This window comes from Cynocephalus volans, chromosome 3 (assembly GCF_027409185.1).
Source record: "Cynocephalus volans isolate mCynVol1 chromosome 3, mCynVol1.pri, whole genome shotgun sequence".
Lineage (NCBI taxonomy): Eukaryota > Metazoa > Chordata > Mammalia > Dermoptera > Cynocephalidae > Cynocephalus > Cynocephalus volans.
The window spans coordinates 73848445-73867992 of NC_084462.1; the positions used below are offsets into that span (position 1 = coordinate 73848445).

General features: G+C 37.0%; 1 protein-coding gene and 1 non-coding gene across 2 annotated transcripts; one reads left to right on the forward strand and one right to left on the reverse strand.

Annotated features, from left to right (window-relative positions):
• Positions 1-1049: 1049 nt before the first annotated feature.
• RAB11A (RAB11A, member RAS oncogene family) lies at positions 1050-18379 on the reverse strand. The gene is made up of 5 exons (XM_063091241.1): positions 18204-18379; positions 11043-11238; positions 10561-10754; positions 9284-9364; positions 1050-1266 (listed from the first exon to the last, which is right to left on the reverse strand). Exons 1-5 carry the CDS (start codon positions 18241-18243, stop codon positions 1127-1129), a joined length of 651 nt encoding a protein of 216 aa, XP_062947311.1. The 5' UTR covers positions 18244-18379; the 3' UTR covers positions 1050-1126.
• Positions 18380-18704: 325 nt separating this feature from the next.
• On the forward strand, positions 18705-18776 carry TRNAQ-CUG (transfer RNA glutamine (anticodon CUG)). The gene has a single exon. It is a non-coding gene; the product is annotated as a tRNA-Gln (tRNA).
• Positions 18777-19548: the final 772 nt, after the last annotated feature.

The following is a 19548-nucleotide window of genomic DNA, read 5'->3' on the forward strand; positions in this document are numbered from 1 at the left end:
TGCCTAAATGCATTCTATTTAAACTCAAGATACTATTTCATTTTACGTACTAAAAGAATACATGCCTTTAAGTGGTACCACTTGAGCAGAAATTAGCCTCTCACTGTATTCTTTAGATATACTGAAACCAAAGATTAGTTAACTAGACTATATTCCTTAATACACTGCAAAATTCAAATATCAGCATTGTTAAAATAATTATCTATGCCTGCTGGTGGATATGGTGATAAAACTGGCTGCATTTCACTTGCTGAAAGATTTTAAGACAAAATTAACACTTCAAAATTTGATACTACCACCATTAAACTAGTTATTGCCTGAGCAATAAAATGCCACATAATCTACTGCTGGGAAATTAGATCAGTTAAATGACTTGGGCTGCCTGACCACTGCAACAGAGGCACCTCAGATTTAATTCCACCAGTCTCTCCTCAGCCTCCAGGCAGCACTATTATAACTTATGGCTCCATAACCATACCACTACCAAAACCACAACAATCTTTTGTGTTTATTAAGATAATTCTTGCCCAAAAAAAGTGCCTTCCTCTCTAATCAACTTCAATGCTTACAAAAATTAAAAGACAAAATTTACTAAACTACATAAACCTATTAAGGCATTTTAGAAATTGATTTCCAGAATAATGGAAAATTTTCAAGCTCTCAAAATCCTGCTGTGTTTATAGGGCAATTCTTAGATTTGTGGAAACATACACTGCACTGAGAGAAGAGTGTATTACTTATAAGCTTCTCTGTGGCAAAATGATAGCTCATTTCTAAGGTCTTCTTAGTCTGATTTGATCAAGACCAGTAAGACTGAGCTTCAAGTGATCAAGTTCCATTATATCGTACAGTGAACAGGCTTCGTGATGAAACGTAAACAATTATTGAGGAATCCAAACATTCAGTTTATTAAACTAAGGCTAGTGAAGCCATAGCATGAAAAAAAGCTGCAGTCATTCAGGACAAGTAGATAATTTTATAAAGCTAAAATCAAAAGACTTAAGACATGGAAAAATTCATAAGTATAAGGAAGTAATAAAACACAAAAGTGACCACAAGAATTACAAATATATTTAAATCTCAGACCTGGGAAATGGACTATACACAGCCTTCTAGGGGAGAAGTCTTAGATGTTTTGACAGCATTGCACCTTTGGCTTGTTTTCAGTGGTTGGTGGAACATGAATAGGAACCACATTGTTGCTTGGAGACATGTCATTTTCACGTCTGTCTGACATTTGCTTCTGAGAAACAATGCGGTATATCTCTAAATGAAAAAAGAAACAATATTTAGTGTGTATAAACACACAAATAGTTGGTATAAAAGATACACAGAGGTAGAAGACATATGTGCAGGAAAGACCCCAAATAAAATGAACAGAGAATACAAAAAGTTTTATTTTCAAACAGCCATTTGATTAGTCAACCCATTATTTTAACAATTTTCCTTAGGATAAAAACAGAAACAAAGGTTTTTCCATTTCAGAGGGAAAGTTTCACTAAGCAATTAAAAAAATCTTGGTTTAAAGAGCATTACATGGTTTATAGGTTTAGATCTGAATTAAACCGTAAGAATGTTTTCAGTCTACCATTATCAAAAAAAAGCCTACATACATTGACACTGTATCACAAAATAAATAAACCTGCACTATAAGACACATCACGTGTCCTTCTAGGCTGTGTAGGAAACAGCACAACTTCATAAACATGCTAAAATCCCAAAAGAGTCTTGGAAGGGAAAGAGGAAAAGATAATGTGTTTATCAGTGACTGGAACTAAAGTTAAATTGTAATTAAATAATTATTCAAAACAGGCAACTTACAATTTTATATGCACACTCTATTTTCCTTTCATGACACTTATCAAAACTAATTATTTAGTGTCTGCCTCTTCCACTAAATGTTAAACTCTATAAGGACCAAAACCGTGTCTGCCTTGTCCACTGCTTTATCTCCAACATATAAGATATAGATATTTGGTAAGTAACTAACTACATCAACAAATGTCATTAAATTCCTCCACGGTATTTGTATTTAACACATTTTATTTGGTATAAAACACATTTTACATTTCACTGTCTAAAAGTAGTTCCCTCTGGGCTGGCCCGTGGCTCACTCGGGAGAGTGCGGTGCTGATAACACCAAGGCCACGGGTTCGGATCCCATATGGGGATGGCCGGTTAGCTCACTGGCTGAGCACGGTGCTGACAACACCTAGTCAAGGGTTAAGATCCCCTTACCGGTCATCTTTAAAAAAATAAAAAATAAAAAATAAAAAAATAAAAGTAGTTCCCTCAGACTAGATTATAAACTCCTTAATAACAGAGAACATGTCTCATTTATCTTTGCTCTCAGTGCTCCCTCCAAAAAAGAAATCCTTCAAAAAGCAAGGAAATTCTAACAATGGGACAAATTGATATAATAAGCCTCCTAATATACACTAGGAAGGACACAATGTATTCCAATGAAGGACACCTATGTATTCTTGCCAAAAATGTTTAAAATAAATTTAATCATAAGGAAGTAATGAGATAAATCCCGATTAAGATGGGGATAAACATTCTAAATCTTTGCTGTCCAATGTAGCAACCACCTATTTAAATTAAATAAATAAAATTTAAAATCCGATTCCTCATCCACTAGCCATATATCAAGTGCTCAACAGCAACCTATGACTAGTGGCCACTCTGATACCACAGACACAGAACAATTCCATCAATGCAACGTGTGATCCTTGACTGGATCCTGGATTTAAAAATTAAAACACAAATCTATAAAGGACATTATTAGTACACTTGGAGAAATATGAATATGGACTGCACATTAGGTAATACTGTATAAAAGTTAAATTTCTTGGATATAATATATGGTATTGTAATTATATAGGAAAATGCCTCGTTCTTAGGAAGTAAAATGCTCAAGTATGTAGTGGCAAAATGCCACAATGCCTACTATCTACATTCCAAAGACTGAAAAAGGGGGGAAAACGTACATACACACGTGGAGAGATAAACCAAATGTGGCAAAATGTTAATTGACGATTCCAGATAAAAGGTATATGCGTGTTCACTGTATTATTTCTGTAATATTCAAAAATTTTTTAAACATAAAGTATGGAGTGAAAAAGTAGAAGCATACATTCACAATGATCTGACAACATAACCAAATGCAGTGTATTAACATTATTTGGATCCTAATTTGAACTGTAAAAAAACAATTTGAGACAGGAAATTTTAATATTGTTTGGATAAGAGATGATAATAAGGACTTACTGCCAATTTTTAAGTGTTATGAGATTCAGTCTTAATCATTTAGATATACATCCTGAAATGTTTACAAATGAAATAATGTAATATCTGGGATTTGCTTCAAAACAATGGTGGAGGTGGAGGAAAGATTAATCATGAGCTCACGGGTATTGATGGCTGGCTACACTGGAGTTCATGATATTATCCTCATTTTGGTATGTTGGAAACTTTCCACTAAAAAATTAAATAAAAAGAAATGTATTAACTAAATTACTACATTTTCTCCAAATTAAGAACTAATTTCTGTAAAATTGAACAGCAAGCTGTAGTCAACTGAATATGTAAACTAATAAAAAACACTGACAGAAAGTGTACCTTTTCTTTCACTTTTTTGGGGGGAGGGGGTGGCTAAAATTTATGTCTGAGAAGGTTGACAGTGGTTCAAATGTGAAGAAGCATCAATGAGAAAAACTACAACAGACAGGCTACTGACTAAAGTTGAAAAAAAAAAGGATATAGAGTCTTCATTTAGATTCTTTTCATTGAAAAGGGATGGGATAGGAGTGAGTCAAAGGTAAAGAAAAGGATTTACTCTTCAACACTTCAATCAGGCTAGTGGCTAAGGAATAAAGATAACATCAACTTCATTCTTTGTTTTCTCTCTAATCCCAAACTGGGTAGCTCTTCTTTTTCAAGTGCAAATGATTAAATATGTAACCTTCTTATAAATTTTAACTTCCTTATAAATTGAAGTTTAAGTTAGGGGAACCAAAACAAACAAAAATTACAGGTTCTTACATAAAAGCAAGTACATAAAAAGCAAGTAAGGGCTGGGCCATGGTGCTGATAACACCAAGGCCACACACAGGTTTGGATCCCTATATAGGGATGGCCAGTTAGCTCACTTGGGAGAGCGTGGTGCTGACAACACCAAGACAAGGGTTAAGATCCCTTTACCGGTCATCTTTTAAAAAAAAAAAAAAAAAAAAAAAAGCAAGTACACACAATACTGGAAGAGATGCAAAGGCAGACTTCACAGAGAACACAGAGAATTAAATAATTAAAGAAATCTCATTACAAAACAAAAAATTTGAGCAGTGTTGTATATCTGCTAGTATTGCCTTCTGTTTTTCAGAAATGGAAAACTCCTGTTTTGACTCCTCACCAAAAAGATGTCTGCTAATAACGCCACAAGGTGATAAAGAGAAAGGAAAGTGTTGGTCAGAAAAATTAGAAGAAAAATTTTCTTTCAAGTATAATTAGCTCTAAGAGGCGTGACAAGAAATTTACTTAAGTCTCTCGTGGCTGAATGTGTCATTTAAAAAAAAAAAAAAACTTTGATAAAATAGGAAGCAGATACCTTCTAGCTGGTATCTGATTAGAGAAGGTTATTACAGTGGGAGGAGGAGAATAGGACTAGTAACTTCCTAAACCAGACAGATATAAGTAGTTTCCTCTTTCAAGGGCATGTTCTCCTTTAGAACCAAATGAGTGTGACACACCAATTCCTGTAAAGTCCCTTTTCAAAACATCCAAAGAATAGGTAAGGTTAGAAAGAAAAGGAATCCTGCTTTATCATTCTTATATCAGGATCTCTTGAAGGAGATCTAAATATAAATAGGAGGGTACTTCAAAAAGCTAATGGAAAAATAGAATTAAAATATACCCTTGTGTAAAATATTAACATGAGATAACTTTAAACACAACAAGGTAAAGTTAAATAAAAAGGACATTATGCCTATTTCTACTCTAATGGAAGTCTGATCAAGTTGCAAAGTAATTCTAAGTTAGCTAAATCAACTATTCCAAATTAGGGAACAAGAAGAGTTAAAATTCTTCAGTCCCTTTAAGATATGTGAAAACGGCAGAGACCTTAGTTATTCCACTACAGTCTAGTTCGAAGTTTTTTTGGTTTTTTTTTTTTTTGACCGGTAAGGGGATCACAACCCTCGGCTTAGTGTCATCTGCACCACACTGTACCACACTGTACCACGCTGCACCACGCTCTGCCAGTGAGCGCACTGGCCATCCCTATATAGGATCCGAACCCATGGCCTCAGCACTAACAGGACCGCACTCACCCGAGTGAGCTAAGGGGCTGGCCCCCTAGTTAGAAGTTTTTAACTTTTTAGATCTCTTCAAACACACTGCTCACCATGTAAGTCTCTTGAAGGTCAAAAAATACATTGACCTGTATTTAAAAGGTTGCTGTGTGCCAAGAACAAACCTGCTACTACCATGCCTAATTAAAAGATTCTCACCACTCTAATAATATCAATAACTGAAAACTTAGTCCCACTTTAAGAATCAATACACTAAATGAACTAAAACTCTTTCAATCACAGAATTAAGAATTTAATTCTTCATACTGAGATAACTTGGACTTATTTCATGGGGAAATCTGGCAGATATCACCTTCACCAAGTGATGAAAGTTAACATCACCAGTAGTGAGTAAGACAAACCAATTATCTTAAACCTTCTGATCCAATGCACTGAGACACTTCTGTGGTGTTCCTGCCAAAAGTGTACAGCCTGAATGTAATCATGAGGAAACATCAGACAAACCCAAACTGAGGGACACTACAAAATAACTGGCCTCTACCCTTCAAAAATGTCAATGTCAATAGACAAAAAGACTGAGGAACTGTTCTAGATTAGAGAAGACTAAAGAGATATATGACAGCTGAATGAAACAGTGTTCTGATCTCAGATTTTCTTTTGCTAATAAGGACATACTACAATAGTTGGCAAAATCGGAATAAGGTCTGTAGCTAAACATTGATGTAGCACTATTATCTAACTCTGATTTTGATAACTGTACTATGGTTATGAAGAAGAATGTCATTGTTTTTAGGAAACACATGGAAAAGTACTTAGGGATAAGGGGCATTATGTCTGACTATGTGGTACAGATTTAGAGAGAGGAAGAAAAAAAGATAAAGGAGATGTGTAAAATATTACTATTTGAGGAATATGGGTGAAGGATATTTACAAATTCTTTGTACTATTATTGCAACCCTTTTTAAAGTGTGAAATTGTCAAAATAGAAAGTTAAAAGAAAAATAAAGAGGGTATGGAAAGTATGGAATAAAAAGATCTCTTAGTGAACTTGAAGAAAACAAGGGTGCACTGAAATGCAGAAGATGAGCAACCTACCAGGCTCAGTCATGTACTAGCCAACTACCTCTAAAAAACACCATCAGCAGAATAATCTCATGGAGTCACTGTCACGTTAATGGATGTCAAGAATGTCAGTCTATTCTAAAACAAACACAATTAACTCTGAAGTAATAATGTGGATAAATTTTCCAATACATAATTTTGCATCTTAAAAATTAAAAAGATATCTTTTCTTGCAGCAACAGCAAGATATAATGTAAATGCTCCATTAATACTGTTAACATTTAAGACAGAACTAAGCCTAATAAGGTTACTGTTCTCTTTCCTGTTTTTTTATGCATTAATACTCCCTTTGGTATATAGGAGGAAGAGAAGTTAGAACAAACATCCTAAAACTTGCAAAACAGCACATATATCTGCAGCCATATGCAGTGATTTCTGATCCCACAGGTCAACACTCAGATTTATGCAGGAAGCTGAGGAAATATGAGGAAAAGTGGTAGAAAGTGAAACTTAAGTCTTCTTTGCTTTCAAGTAACATTAAGCAATAACGAAAGCTCAATTTGGAGTAACTTTTAAGAAAAATAGCCAGATATTCTTCATCTGTAAAGACAAAACAGCTGAAGTTTAAGCATATATCACTTTTTATGACAAGTTCATGTCTGAGTATATCAGTTCAATGTTACAAACTGATATATACAATAGTTAACTACAGAAGAAAGACAGCCTGGTCTTTACTTAATACCAGGAAAAATGGGCTAGAAATTGAGATCAGAATGATTGGGCTATAATTATAGCAAAGGAGATTTGATGATACATAAAAAATATCACAACAATCAAAACTGACTGAAAAGTGTTTTCAGGTGAGGTTTTCAGACTCACAAACCTTTAAGGTGATTTAACTCACATGTTTTAAGACAATATGAATCTGATGACCCAGGAGGTTCACTGACTTTAGTTACACAGCAAGTGGGAGCAAAGTGGTAAAAAGTAAAACACTAGAACTTATGGGTCTCAATCTAGTACTCTACAAATTGACTCAACAGAATCCATTCAGCGGTTATAAAGTAAAAAAATTGGACTTGTAGAAGTACTGCATAGTTAATCAAATCTTGCTTGCTTGAAACAATCTGCAGTGAGACTTGATACAGAGAAGATTCTAAAGGAAAGCTACTGTGTTCCAAAGACTGTCTATCCCACCCCACAGCACTAGCTAGTTCTTTCTAGTTGCTATTCTAAATCTTGCTTGCTTGAAACAATCTACAGTGAAACTTGAAACAGAGAAGATTCTAAAGGAAAGCTACTGTGTTCCAAAGACTGGTTATCTGACCCCACAGCACTGGCTAGCTCTTTTTAGCTGCAGTTCTGATAACAGAAAACAATTGTAACAGGTACGTAAATCACCAACATTTATTTTATTTTTAATGAGTTTTTTCACACCTTAACTGCTATTTAACTACTAATTTATCAAACATTCACTATGTACTAGGAATAGCTAAGTATTTTGTAGTACTAACTCGTACTCATTTTTGGAGTCTAGAGCAGATAACTCAGTGACAGACCATTCTTTTCTGTGGATTACAGAGATTAAAAAACCTTTAAGTCACAACATAACAGTCAAACCATGTCACAATGTTTGATTAATACAAGCCCTCTCTCAAAAAGGACATAACAAAACTCCCCAAAACATATTTGAATTTTACAGATGAAGTAAGGCCTAAAATGGGTAAGTGATTTGCCTAAGGTTATAGAGCTAATAATAACTAGAGCAGCCAGGACTAGAACCCAAGTCAAGCTTCCAAATCCATGCTCAAACTCCTAGGCTTTATTCACTACATTTTTACAGTAAAATAAGACAATATTTTTAAATTAAAATTTGTTCACCTCTAATACAAGTGCTGCATACAAACAATAAATTAAAACTTCTTACATTATAATTGGAAACTCATTTATGTAACCATTTCTCCACATACACTTTAGAATGTAACATTAGACTGCATGCACTGTATATTAAGATTATACTCTAAATCATGAGTTCTTAAAAGTAATATATAGTTTAAAAGCACTTATATACAATCCAGGCCTGGCCAGTTAGCTCCCTCAGTAGAGCATGGTGCTGATAACACCAAGGTCAAGGATTTGATCTCCTTACCAAGCAGCCATACAAAAAAATATCTATGGAAGTACTTTTAGAGGATTAAGATTAAATTTACTAATAATCTGGTCATTTTAATAAAGTCAGATAATTATGAGTCAACACAAATAAAATGTCTTCTTATTCTGGAGGTTGACCTGGTCATCCACATTCTAAAACAACACAAACTTTGTCCCTTTCCCACTACTTATAACTTTTCTACATGCAATCACTGGCTGATTTTATCTATAAGTGACACCTTTCTTCTTCTATAACATCATAACAGAATTTTACTTTTTGTTTTTTCACTTAAATTTCTTAAAATATATTTTCCCTAGCTTTTTCTTTTCTTTACTGAATTTCAAAAGGGCACTTATATCTTTTTCTTAATTGATTATGCTTATTCATGGGGCACAAAGCTGACCATCACCACAAAAGGGCATTTATATCATTCTATAGCTGGGATCTATATATTTACCTTATGAAAGTACATTAAACACAACTTTGTGTTTGTCACCATGAAGGATGGAATACATAGACTGAAGTAATGGAAGTGAACAAGTTATTTTCAAAGTATTTTTCCTACTATAAACCAGATGAATGAGATGATAGAAACTCAATGAGCAAGGATTGTAACTAATTTTGTACTCTAAATAGCTCTTGCTATAGTAGCTCTCAAATGATAGTCATTCTCATATGGTGTGATATATTGTTTAGTTTCCTGATTTGTTTAAATTAACTTCTAATTCCCACTGCATTAATCTGAAAATGCAAGTATTACCTGTTAGAATTGTCTGAAAAGCAGCTTCTACATTTGTAGAATCTAGAGCAGACGTCTCAATGAATGACAAACCATTCTTTTCTGCGGAGAGACACAAAAACTTCAATCTTGTCAAGTTCTAAAACAAGGTGTATGATCCACTCAGGCCCCCAAAAGGGAAAATAACAGAACTTTTTACAACCTAAGATCTTCCCAACTTCTGGGGCAGTAAAGTCACCATTCAATTTAAACTTTAATAGATTAAAAATAAAAGTGAGAGGTGCTGGCCAGTTAGCTCAGTTCGTTAAGAGTGTGGTACTGATAACACCAAGGTTCAGAGTTCGATCATTGTACCAGCCAGCCACCCACCCACCCGCAAAAAAAAGAGTGAGAAATTTTCATTAACTTTTTAATTGAATTAACTTCATCTATTTATTTTTCTTTTTTTTTTTGGCAGCTGGCCTGTACAGGGATCCTAAGAACCCTCGATCTTTGTGTTACCAGCACCACGGTCTAACCAAGTAAGCTAACTCATTAACTTCTTAATTAAAGTACTTGCTACATGTAAATACTACCACTAACAATGAATGATACCACTCAAAATGTAAACTTACCAAATACCCAGCTATTTCCATCCCTTACTGTCTTCCCCATCAACCACATAGCTTTGTTATTCACTTAGAATTCTGTAACTGTATTATTTGAAATAAAGCTTCTTCTTGCCTGGAAAACTACAGAACTGTTATAGAAAACTATTCACAGCATAATTACTAATGCAATGTCATGACTCTTTCACTAGCCAAGAATGCACAATGCTGTCTACTGCCCCTACCAGAACAAAGTAAGAAATAGACAGACTCTCTATGAAGCCAAAAAAGTTATAGCTCCTAAGCAGCTGCATCCGTTGGTCCCTGACACACCATGGGCCACTACTTTTCAGACCCACATATAGCAGCCCTGGTAAACAAAGAGACAGAATGGAAAAAGAGACTGGAAGCACAGAATAAACTGGTAAGATTTCACCTAACTTTTCAAGGGAGAGAAAAGAGGACAATGTTTAGATTCAATTTTTGGCAGCAAAAACTCAAAATGCTAGTGTTCTAATGACTCAAAGTTAAGCAAAAAAGCCATATGATCATCACAAACTTTCAAAACAACAATCCCTGCTGAGCATTCATGTTTATCTTTCTGAAACTATTATATAACGTATTACTCTCATTGGAAAGGTATCAAAACTGCAAGACATAACAGCAAGAAATACAGAATCACTGTAATATTGTGGAATTCATATCACTAACCTGCAAAAGCTCTTGCTTCATCTGTAGGAACTGCCCTGAGATGACGTAAATCACTCTTATTGCCTACAAGCATGATAACAATGTTACTATCAGCATGATCTCTTAGTTCTTTCAGCCATCGCTCTACATTTTCGTATGTGAGATGTTTAGCAATGTCATAAACCAATAAGGCACCAACAGCTCCACGATAATATCTGAAAACAGAAACATATATTTAACTATCAGAAAACAACCACAGAAAAGTTAAATAAACAAAAAAGGAAAAAGAAAACAACCACAAGACAGAAACAAACACCAGGAAGAATTTAAAATAAGGACTATATATTTTTAAAAACACACATAAAAAATTTAATTTCTAAGAATTCTTAAAACTGGAATTCTTAAAAAAAAAAAAAAAAAAAAGGTCCTTTTCTAGTACCAAAAATCAGCCAATTCACTTGTTGGCAACCTATTTCATAGAACTTAAAAACTGTAAGACTTACGCTGACGTGATAGCTCGGTATCGCTCTTGCCCCGCTGTGTCCCATATCTGTGCCTTTATTGTTTTCCCATCAACCTGGATGCTTCTGGTTGCAAATTCTACTCCAATGGTGCTTTTGCTTTCCAGATTAAACTCATTTCGAGTAAATCGAGATAGGAGATTACTTTTCCCAACACCAGAATCTCCAATAAGGACAACTGAAAAGGCCAAGAATTTAATATCAGATGAATGAGGCAAACATATTCAGAATACCAACATGCTTTCAACAGAATGAAGTTTGGCTTCAGAATAAATAAAGCAAAAAAGATTGGGGATCTGGATTTTTTAAAAGGGATGGAGAGCAGGGAGTTGAATAGCCCATGTTCTTACCTATTACCAATCAACAAAACCAATTTATTCTTTTAGCATGTTTCTACCTGCATAATGATTTCCACACATTGTCTGCTTAGCACAGATATAATACCCTGTCTTAAACAGGCAATTTTAATCACAGGTGCACTAGGCATTGATAACAGGCATTAATTACCAAAAATGGTATACCAACCTTCCTAACCTTAGAAGGTAACAACTTGAAAGATAAATCCTAAACTAAATGAACAATTTGTGACATTAAAATGTATCAGACATGAAAACAACAAAGGATGTTAATGGGTGGGGAGGGAGAGAATGAATATGATCTAGTTTCTTCAAAGACTGGGTGTGACCTCAGGACTGACACCTAGGCAAAATGAAATACATTTAACATGACGCATCAGGTTTATAAACTTCACCACTTAGATCACAGAAACTACAATGACCTTTAATACTTGCATTTATAAGACTGGCTCAACTCTAGAAACCATCCTCCTACCACTACCCCCGCAAACTCCACCCCACTAAGGATAAACAGGGGCCCCAGGAAGCTAACTAATCATTCTAACTTACTATAAGTCAAAGTAAAAGCAAGGATGGCACACACTTTCACTAACAACTTCACGAATTTTTTTAAACAGGTTTTGATTACGTGAATTTACTTCCTGTGATTTCTATAGGATCCATCTCATTTACTAACTAAATACATGGAGATTCTTTTTCACCCTAGGTGATAGATATTACACTTGAGAATTCCAAAAACAATGGGGAAATAGGCAGTAAGAAAAGTTGCTTTAAAGCATTTTCCATCTGAATTTAAAAATCAAAATGAGAGGGCCGGCCCGTGGCTCACTTGGGAGAGTGTGGTGCTGATAACACCAAAGCCATGGGTTCGGATCCTATATAGGGATGGCTGGTTTGCTCACTGGCTGAGCGTGGTGCTGACAACACCATGCCAAGGGTTGAGATCCCCTTACCAGTCATCTTTTTTTTTAAAAAAAGAGAGGGCCGGCCCGTGGCTCACTTGGGAGAGTGTGGTGCTGACAGCATCAACTCAGGGGTTAAGATCCCCTTACCGGTCATCTTTAAAAAAAAAAAAAATCGGCCGAGCCCGTGGGAGAGTGCGGCGCTGGGAGCGCGGCGACGCTCCCGCCGCGGGTTCTGATCCTATATAGGACTGGCCGGTGCACTCACTGGCTGAGTGCCGGTCACAAAAAAGGCAAAAAAAAAAAAAAAAAAAAAAAAATCAAAATGAGTTCACAGGTTTACAGAATACGAGCTAGACAACATTTTTTCATTTGTAAAAAATTTTATCAGCATTCAGGAAACATATTTATTCCTACTATTAACTACTAGTACTTTTTATTACCTATCAAACTAATTAATTTAGATACAAAGTCTAGAAAATCAATCATTCAAGAATAAAGCCAAGGAATAAGACCATGCCTTACTACACAGACTGGGATTTGGTGGTTCAGGCAGAGAGGGAGGTAAAAACTGTGAGAGCTCACTGCACTCCAATCAGAGGGCAAAGAGAGTCAATTATGCATTCCTTCTTTGCCATAGCAACAGATATATGCTGGCCTCTGGACAGTCCTGGGGAGAGTACATTATCATATGCATATCTTTCTGGATTTCTCTGTCAGCTGATTCAGCAAGAAATCACCCAGGCAGCAGTGATTCCATGGAACACAAAGAATAGTTGTTTCTAACCACATAGTCAATTAGAGGGTGTCAAAGGTGCTATGGCAAACGCAGGTATTATATTAAACGCTTTTATTTGGATACCAAGGAAGAAGATGGCAAGGCCATGAAAGCAATGTACAAAAAGAATGCACTTTCAATTTTATAGGATGGTTAGGTGATATGTTAGTTTCCAAGGTTCACCATTCTGGATGAGAAGTCAAATCCCAGTTTCAGTAATAGAATCTACCTATTAATAGAATACATTTACTTTTGCTTCTTAGTACAAGAGGGTGGATGATCTACTGAGGAAACCTCCTTTGAATCACTTCTGGCCCGACACTAGGACTGAGGTATAAAAGCCTAACTTGAGGTAGAAACAGGGAAGAAGGAAAAAACCAAAAGGTTAGAATGTTTTTTCACAGATACTTCCATATCTATCAGTAATTCAGGAGCCAGTCACATAGTTTAAAGCCAAAGACTGCATGTAAGCATGGCATCTAGAATGATGTCTTTGGAAAAATTTTTTTTAAAAAAACACATCTCAAAGAACACTTTATGGTCGGCCTGTGGCTCACTTGGGAGAGTGTGGTGCTGATAACACCAAGGCTACAGGTTTGGATCCCTACATAGGGATGGCCGGTTGGCTCAATTGGGAGAGTATGGTACTGAGAACACAAAGTCAAGGGTTAAGATCCCCTTACCAGTCATCTTTAAAAAAAAAAAACAACAAAAAAAACCACTCTCCACCTTCCATAAAAACTCCAGCACTTTCAAGTTTTGGTTTCTTCCCTTTTGACCTCCACTTTTCACCAATGATTATGTTCATTATCTCATCAACCTCAAATATTTATGCCATCATAAAGATATAGTAAGGAAATTTTTTTTCTTGATGTAACCAAGTAATTTTAACATAAAAAATAGCACTTTTATCTGAAAATAACTCAAAACTCATGAACGCTTTATATAGTATAAAATAGTTATCTCAACTAGACATAGACAAGGTTGCCAGAATTAAGATTAGCAACTTGATAAAGGATTATATCTTAAACGACAACAGAAGATACTGGTTCTACAAAATAGTACTGCCAAACAGATACTGAGAAATGACACGATAAGTAAAGCTGATTCAATTTAGTTAACAAATTAGAAACCAAAACAAGTAGAATTACATTTAGGCTCACTTTTAAAAATATTTAAATAAATAAATAAATAAATAAACTAGAATGGAATAAATTACCTAAGCAACATAAGAGAATTTATTAGCTATGATTTAAAAACAAACAGGGCTGGTCTCTTAGCTCAGTTGGTTAGAGCTCCATGTTATAACACCAAGGTCAAGGGTTCAGATCCCTGTTCCAGCCAATTGCCAAATAAATAAAAACAAAACTTTATGTACCTTTCTTCATGGAATCGAATTTAAATAATTTTAAATAATTTCTAATAAAAATAGTTTCTCTCATTAAGATGACAATTGTTTTTTTAACGTGAGAAACTATATGATCACATCAAGAAAGGAATCTGCAGTGCCTTTCTATCTATGGTTTTCATAACCAGTATCTTGGGTTAAAAGTACTTCCATTTAAGCATTTTATAACTATAGCCATCTACACATATAGTATATATATATATATATATACTAAATAATATAAACATAAGTTAAATAACAGCATCTATACATTCGACATCTATAGCATTACTAAAATAATCTAATAACATGTCAGCCCTAAGTATTATCACATGAAGAAATAACTGATAATTTTCGTGGTTTTTATAAACTTGGAAATGTTTCTACTCTTTTAACTATAAAAGTCTTTAAAATAAAATGCATTCAATAAGGCTAGAGTTTAGATAACTTTTTCCAGTTTCAGCAGAATCTGAGTTGCTCAACCAAAAGTTGTGAAAGAGAAACTACCAAGATGCAAGACAGGGAAGTTCCTATGATCTACTGACAATCAGCTGATGGTTATTTACTAATTACCTTCAGTGAGATTGAAAAGAAAATGCCATAGGCAACAGACTATGTAATCCAGATATTTTCAGAAACTGTGACTTCTGAAAGTGGATTGGTGTCTACCACATATTTGTAAACAGGAACTATGATTGATGCTTACTTAATTTATCTCCCACAGGGCCTTAACCACATTGTGTGTGTGTAAATACTTGTAGAATTAAATTAAAAATGAAAAATCAAGTTTCAAAAAATTAAACTAATTCTCCTCCACCAAAAGTCTCACTGTTGAGCTTAACTAAAGATTAATGTTGAAGAACAAATACATAATTTAGAACAACTGTCTTGCTCTCCCCATATTACGTTCCTATTTATACACTCCATCCCATATTAACCAAAATATCCCTTCATTTTAAACTGGTTAGAGTTACAAGCAACTACAATTCCCTAAACTATAGTTTGCTAGGTAAGCCTTCTTTGAAGTAGAGACTGCTGCAGTTCATCTCAGCAAATAAATCTCTGTAGAATGAAACCATTTTAATATAAAATTATTCTTACTTTGCTTTAAAATACTATAATTGTATAAATAAGAAATTGGCCAATCAGTATTGAAGAATAAAAAAAATGTGACTCATAGCCTGTGAGAGCTTGAAAAAAGTGAAAATCCTTCTCAGCAGAATTTTTTAAACATCCTTTCAGCAAAATGTACATACAACAAAATAAAATCATAACCCATGGAAACATAAAATACTTCAGAAGTTCCTAGTTTTATGTTTCTTTAATAATATTTAAGTGCTCTTGTGTTTATAAAGATTTAAAGTTAAAAAAAACTGATAAGAACCACAATAACTTCACATTATTACCATTTATCGAGTTCTCACAGAAGCTAAAATTTTCCAAGCGGTTTCATTTAATTCTTTCAACAGTCCTGATAAGCAGGTATTATTTCGTTTTTAAAATGAGGGAACTTGGGCCGGCCCATGGCTCACTCAGGAGAGTGCTGTGCTGATAATACCAAGTCAAGGGTTAAGATCCCCTTACCAGTCATCTTTTTTAAAAAATAAATAAATAAATAAAAATAAAATGAGGGAACTTGAGCTCAAAAAATTTAACTTTCCCAAGGTCACAAAGTAAATATAAGACCTGAGTCAGGATTTGAACCCAGATCTATGGTGATTCCATAGCCCTGTGCTCTCAATCATTGTTAGAAGTATGATCTATTCCCAAAATTAAATTAAAGTTCCTTAAACCAATCCAGGATAATTAATATTCTTATTTTTTTAATGGCTTTCTATAATCAACATTCAAGCTACAAACCAAACAAGAGAAATACCCTCATAATCTATCTTGTTCTAAATTAATTACTTCAAAGCTGCCCACTGCCACTGTAAGATATTTTTTAAAAAAACAACAAACCTCCAAAGTCTCCCTTGAGTCAAGTAATACCACATCACCTCAGATGCCTTCAGCAAACGGTACGCGAAAACTAACCCAAGTCTTTTGTATTTGTAAAATGACTTTCCAGTATGGGGTGGATATTGAAGGTATTCACCCTATATAATAGAATGTTCTGGCTCAGATATGTAAGTGATAAGGGTATATAATCAGGTAATATACCAAGATTTGCAATGTACTGACAAAAGCAATGTTTCCTGCTTCGTTTAGTCAATCATTCTTAGTATCCAATAGCAAAGTCAGAAACAGTCACTATGCTTAACACTCTTTTTAAACTCCACCCTCCACAATAAAGCTTTAATTGCAATGGCTTCTTCCTCCCTGGTAATGATCTTTGTTCAGCACACTACTGATGGCTACCCTAATTCAGCAGCAGAGAAGGAACAGAGTGCGAGCGCATTCACATAACAAAAAAAGCATTTACTGTACTCTACACTCATTGAAAACTGTACCTTTTATCTTTGTTGATTAAAAAATACCAACTACTTGGATTCTTTCCGGACTTATCCAATAAGCAATTCTTTCTATCCACTCCCCACCTTCCAATATGCTTTGTCCAAGGATACTACGTTTCCCTATTTCATAATAAATATTTAATTTGACCAAAAGAACACACAAATTTCCCCCACCCCCACCTTTTGGGAAAGGTATGTGGCCAACTAGGCTCTTCCTTTCCTGTCGGATCCTCCCAGTGTTGCAGCAGGAAGCAACCAGTCCATAGCGATAAAGCAAGCTACTATTTGTGCAGCGCACAACCTTTCCTGCTCAGGAACTGGGCCTTCAGGTCTGGCAAGGATAACAGCCACCACCCATCCGCAACCCCTTCTAGCGAGCCGAGTTAAGAGTTATCCAGGCTTGGTGGCCACTGGGCAGGGAAGACAGGAGAAAAAAGTCTAGGTGGGAAGTCATATCTGCCTGCCGGGTCACTGCGACAAGTGCGAGGGTGGGTGATGAACAATCCCTCTTGTCCGTCCTCCCACGACCGGGTCGCACTGGAGACAGGGAGCTCTAAACACAATTTGGAGAAGGAATGCAGAGAGTTGTCAATCCGGGGAGAAGGGGGAGGAGCGACACTCCGAGAAGGTTATCGACCATGAGAACCGCGGGGCGAGTGGGGGTGGGGCCCCCGGCCCGCTCAGATTTTACGACGGCCAGACCCCGGGACGGGGGAAGCTGGCTAGGAGGGGCCGCCGTCGGAGGGGAGAGGCTGTGAGGAGACGCGAGGAGAGTCTTGGTAGGGGGAAAGGGAGGCAGATTAAGAAAAAGACCTGAGGTAGGAGTCTGGGCCGAAGGAAGGCCGAGAGAAGCGAAGGGTCTATCAGAGGGGCTCAGAGAGAGGATGTGAGCCAGGAAGGGTGTATATTGAGAGGGAGGGGGCGCTAAGCCCGTAAAGACAGATGGTGGGAGGGGCGGCGGGGTCAAAGAACCCGGGCAAAGGAATTAGACGATTTGGGAGAAGGCAGTCCGCTGTGAGGAGGACATACAACGAGGTGCTCTAAAGCTAGCGAAGGCCTATGGGGAGGTCCCTAAGACAGCGGCGTGTAGCCCCTGCCCGAGGGGAAGAGAAGAGGCCGAGCTGGGAGACGGCAGGACGAACCTCACAGAAAGGAAGGGCTGAGGCAGGCCCATTTCAGTGCAGTGGTGGCCCGCACACGGGTCCCCCGGGAGTGTCCCGGGTCCCCCGAACGGGAACTCAGTGGAGGGCGACAGCCATGGCCTCACCTTTGAAGAGGTAGTCGTACTCGTCGTCGCGAGTGCCCATTGCGAGGTCGAAGAGCCAAGGGGCAGGAGCAGCAGTGGTATCGGTGGGACCAGGGGGCGTCGCTGCAGGGGCAACCGGGAGCCTAGCTTCAGCTGCGGGAGCGGGTGAAGAGCCCCTCCCTACTGCTGCGCCACTTCCGGCAGGCCCCAGCCCCTAAGGGGAAGTACTTCCGGGGAGGGGGCGCCCCACCCCTGGTTCGGAAAGGGCGGTGTGTACCGGCGAAGGGTAGCATTGCATTTGTCTTCGAGTTCTCAGCCCTCTCAAGGATGTTCAGCGGAGAAACTGAGTCTTGGATTCTCAGTTGATCACAGTCTTAATGGCCTCTCCTTCATTTCTCCCTCTCCCATGCCGGGAAGCCGGGCGTTGGGAGCACGTGAGACCCGCCTCATAAATGGTGGGTTTGTGGATGGGGGCGGGGTCTGTAAGGATCAGAGAGCCAAAGGCGGCTACATATGTGTGGCGGTTCCATGGTGTAATGGTTAGCACTCTGGACTCTGAATCCAGCGATCCGAGTTCAAATCTCGGTGGAACCTGTACCATTCGCTTTTTATCAGCCAAGTTTTAAATTCATTTATTTATTCACCAAGTAATTGAACAACCATCATGTATCTAACTTCGAACTGAGTAGGTCGCAAATTTTGTAAAATATCATCTTTACCTATGAAGACCTCACACATTTCCCCCTTAAGTTCGGTACTATCTGCCACCTGGGAGCCTTGTATTAGCCTCTTCACTTTCCTTTTTTTTCGCTTGGACCCTCTGCCTCAAACTTAAGTTCAGAAGCTTCAATAAAATTTGGTTCCTTTTGATGGAGTGTTCTATCCCAGCTTCATTCAAGATTTCTCTCCAGAAATCTCTCAAACTACCTCCAGATGTCATTTAGAGAACTTCGCCCACCCTCGTCATTAAGATTCATCAAGAACTTCTTGAGTCCTATTTGTCAGCCTTAAAGTAAGCTCGTTTACATAATTATTCAACATGCAAGGAAAAGGATGGCACTTTCCATTTTAGGGGACATTGTGGATACTAAGACTCAAGTGATTTGCAGATCGTTCCTCAGGGCCTCCCTGTATTTGAGGATAGTTTTGTAATTCTAAAAAGCCTTTTCCCACCTTTCCTCATACCCCATACCACCTATATGCAAACTTTCAGTTTAGACTTTTGGACAAGAGTGCCTGTGGTAGGCAGAATAATGGCCCCCCAAAGATGTCCACTTCCCAGTTCCTGGAAATGAAATATGTAAGGTTACATGGCAAAAGGAAATTAAGGTTACAGGTGGAGTAAGGTTGTTAATCAACTGACTTG